General features: G+C 43.0%; 1 protein-coding gene across 3 annotated transcripts in view; it reads left to right on the plus strand.

The window, feature by feature from the left end:
* TEX14 (testis expressed 14) overlaps window positions 1-2,739 on the plus strand; it is a 161,482-nt gene that overhangs the window by 62,515 nt on the left and 96,228 nt on the right. For all 3 annotated transcript variants that reach the window (XM_011979186.1, XM_011979187.1, XM_011979188.1), the window contains exon 3: window positions 2,518-2,632. In XM_011979186.1, coding sequence (XP_011834576.1) covers window positions 2,518-2,632 — 115 coding nt within the window. The remainder of the gene's footprint in view (window positions 1-2,517; window positions 2,633-2,739) is intronic.

The raw sequence follows: 2,739 nt of genomic DNA on the forward strand, positions 1-2,739 counted from the left end.
ATCTTGGCTCACTGCAACCTCTGCCTCCTGTGTTCAAGTGATTCTCCTGCCTCAGCCTCCTGAGTAGCTGGGACTACAAGCACGTGCCACCATGCCCAGCTGATTTTTGTAGTTTTTAGTAGAGACGAGGTTTCACCATGTTGGCCAGGCAGGTCTCAATCTCCTGACCTTGTGATTCACCCGCCTCAGCCTCTCAAAGTGCTGGGATTACAGGCGTAAGCCACTGCGCCCAGCCCCCGGCTAATTTTTCTATTTTTATGGTAGAGATGAGGTTTCTCCACGTTAGCCAGGCTGGTCTCAAACTCCCGACCTCAAGTGATCTGCCTGGCCTGCCAAAGTGCTGGGAGTACAGCCGGGAACTACCATCCCTGGCCCTAGCTTGCCTCAAGATGGTAGTGGACCTCAGGGTTGCAGCTGTAACCCTCTGCTTTAATTTTCGATTTCCCAATAAAGAAACTTTCTTCCCTTTTATGGGCTGACCCTTCCTCTACATTCTGTTCGCTTATTGTGACCTTCTAGGTGCATGAGCTGTGCGGTTTGTTACGTTTGCAGGCTGGCTGCCAGTACTTAGATTTATCTATTATGCCTTGAAAATGGACCATTTAAAATATTTTCTCACAGAAGTATGTAGAGAAGTTTTGTTTCTACCTCAAGAAATGGGAAGCTACTGAAGCTTAAACCAGGGGAATATGTTGTCCTGCTTGTTTAAACACAGCAATGACTGGGTGTGATGGCTCACGCCTGTAATCCCAGCATTTTGGAAGGCTGAAGTGGGAGGATCGCTTGAATCCAGGAGTTCAGGACCATCCTGGGCAAGAGTGCGAGAACCAGAAAAAAATAAACACAGCAATGCCATGTAGAATAAAAACTCCCTGGTTTGGGGGGAAGAAATCCAAAATATTTATGTGTCTGGAATTTTGATCACAGTATAAAATATAATAGGGCGCGCTATGCGAATATCAGTCTTTGGCTTTGAATTATCGCTTTCTCCTTCACTCTTTGGTTGTTCTCGAAGGGCCTCCTCGCTTCCGATTATCGGTCCAAACTGGGCAGCGTCGTTGAAGGTTTCTGGAGCTCCGGCGCGCTTTATAGTCGTCAGCGTTACGTGTGAAGGAAAATGGGGCGGGGTTAGAAAGTAGCTAGCGAGTGATTGGCTATTTTGCTACCATATGTTAATTACCGTGATTGCCTAAAGTATCTTCGAAATTTTGAGTTTATTTTAAATGCTTTGTCGAACTTTGGTAATGGAAAGATCGTTTTTGGAAAAAAGCACATACGAATATTTTCCAGGAGGAAATGGTGCTCACGAAAAACTCACCATCACCGAAATATGTGTGAGTTTCTTTCGCATCGGGGAGGCGTGCAATGGTCGGTTAAAACTGTACTTTTAGAGACTTTGTATATGGTTTGTTACTGTAGAGTACTGAAAACCACGAAGAGGAGTTGTAGTGTTCTTTCTTAAACATGAATTGCCACTTGGTATTGTTTAATTGCATTTGACTTTTGATCGTTCCTTTTTTCCCTTTTGGGAGAGTAAGAGGGAAAGAGCGCAATCTGAGTGGTTCCGGATCTTTTATTTGTGTATTAAAGGTAGTTCGTGTGTCAACTAGTCATCGATTTTTTCAATTAGTTGTGGTTTAAGGGAATGCTCATTTTTCTTTTGGTTTTTGGAGACTGGTTAAGTGTGTACTTGTGCTGTTGTTTTTTACTTTTTTGAGTGAGGGTATAGTCTGTTATCTTAGGCCGGAGTGAAAGGGCCCGATTTCGGGTCATTGCAGCTTCCGTCTCTTAAGCATTTCTCCTGCTTCCGTCTTCTAAGTAGGTGGGATTGCAGGTTCCGTCTTCTAAGTAGGTGGGATTGCAGGTTCGCCTCTATTCCCCGCTAGTTTTTGTATATTTAGTAGAGAGGCGATTTCGCTTTGTTGGCCAGGGTGGGTTCGAGCTCTTAGCCTTAGGTGATCCAGTCGCCTCCGCTTCCCAAAGAGCTGGGATTACAGGCGTGCGCGATTAATTTTTTCCTGGTAGGTAAGACGTGTTTTATTTTTTTTCTTGGTCGTGTTACTACTTTGGCCTTTTTCTTTTTTTTCAGTCCCTTTTAATTATTCACAGCCTCATTGTTTGATAGTACTGGAAATTGGTCTGTTTTGTGTATTTTGTTTTCCCTTGTCTAATTAGTCTTTATACTTTAGTAAGATCTTTGAGGTGAGGACTTGTAATTCCAGTGAGCTCTTTTAATGTTATAGCCTTCCTCCCAACACACACAGTATCTTTAGTCCCTCCCTCATCCCTTCCCATGATTGAGAACCATTTTAATCCATTTTGTAATACACCAAAGTGTGGTGAACTAAATGCTTCAGTGCAACTTTCTGTAAATATTTTTGATGAATAAACACTGAGTTTGCCTTCCAGTATAGCTATGTGCGACTAATGAAGGCCTTCTTTAATGCCCCCCCGCTACCCAGTTCCATCTCAGGAAATTTTCTGATATTTGCATTGATTCTGATATTTCCTTTGCAGGAATTTATGTTGATGCAGTTAACAACTTGGGCCAAACAGCACTTTTTGTTGCGGCATTATTGGGCCTTAGGAAATTAGTTGATGTTCTGGTGGATTATGGATCAGATCCAAATCAGTAAGTACAATAATACTGATGTCTAGAAAATAGGGGTTGTGCTATTAAGATGAGTTGGGGTGTTTAGAAACTAATTTGAAGAACCATTGGCCGGGCGCGGTGGCTCA

This window comes from Mandrillus leucophaeus, unplaced genomic scaffold, assembly GCF_000951045.1.
Source record: "Mandrillus leucophaeus isolate KB7577 unplaced genomic scaffold, Mleu.le_1.0 Scaffold20, whole genome shotgun sequence".
Classification (NCBI taxonomy): domain Eukaryota; kingdom Metazoa; phylum Chordata; class Mammalia; order Primates; family Cercopithecidae; genus Mandrillus; species Mandrillus leucophaeus.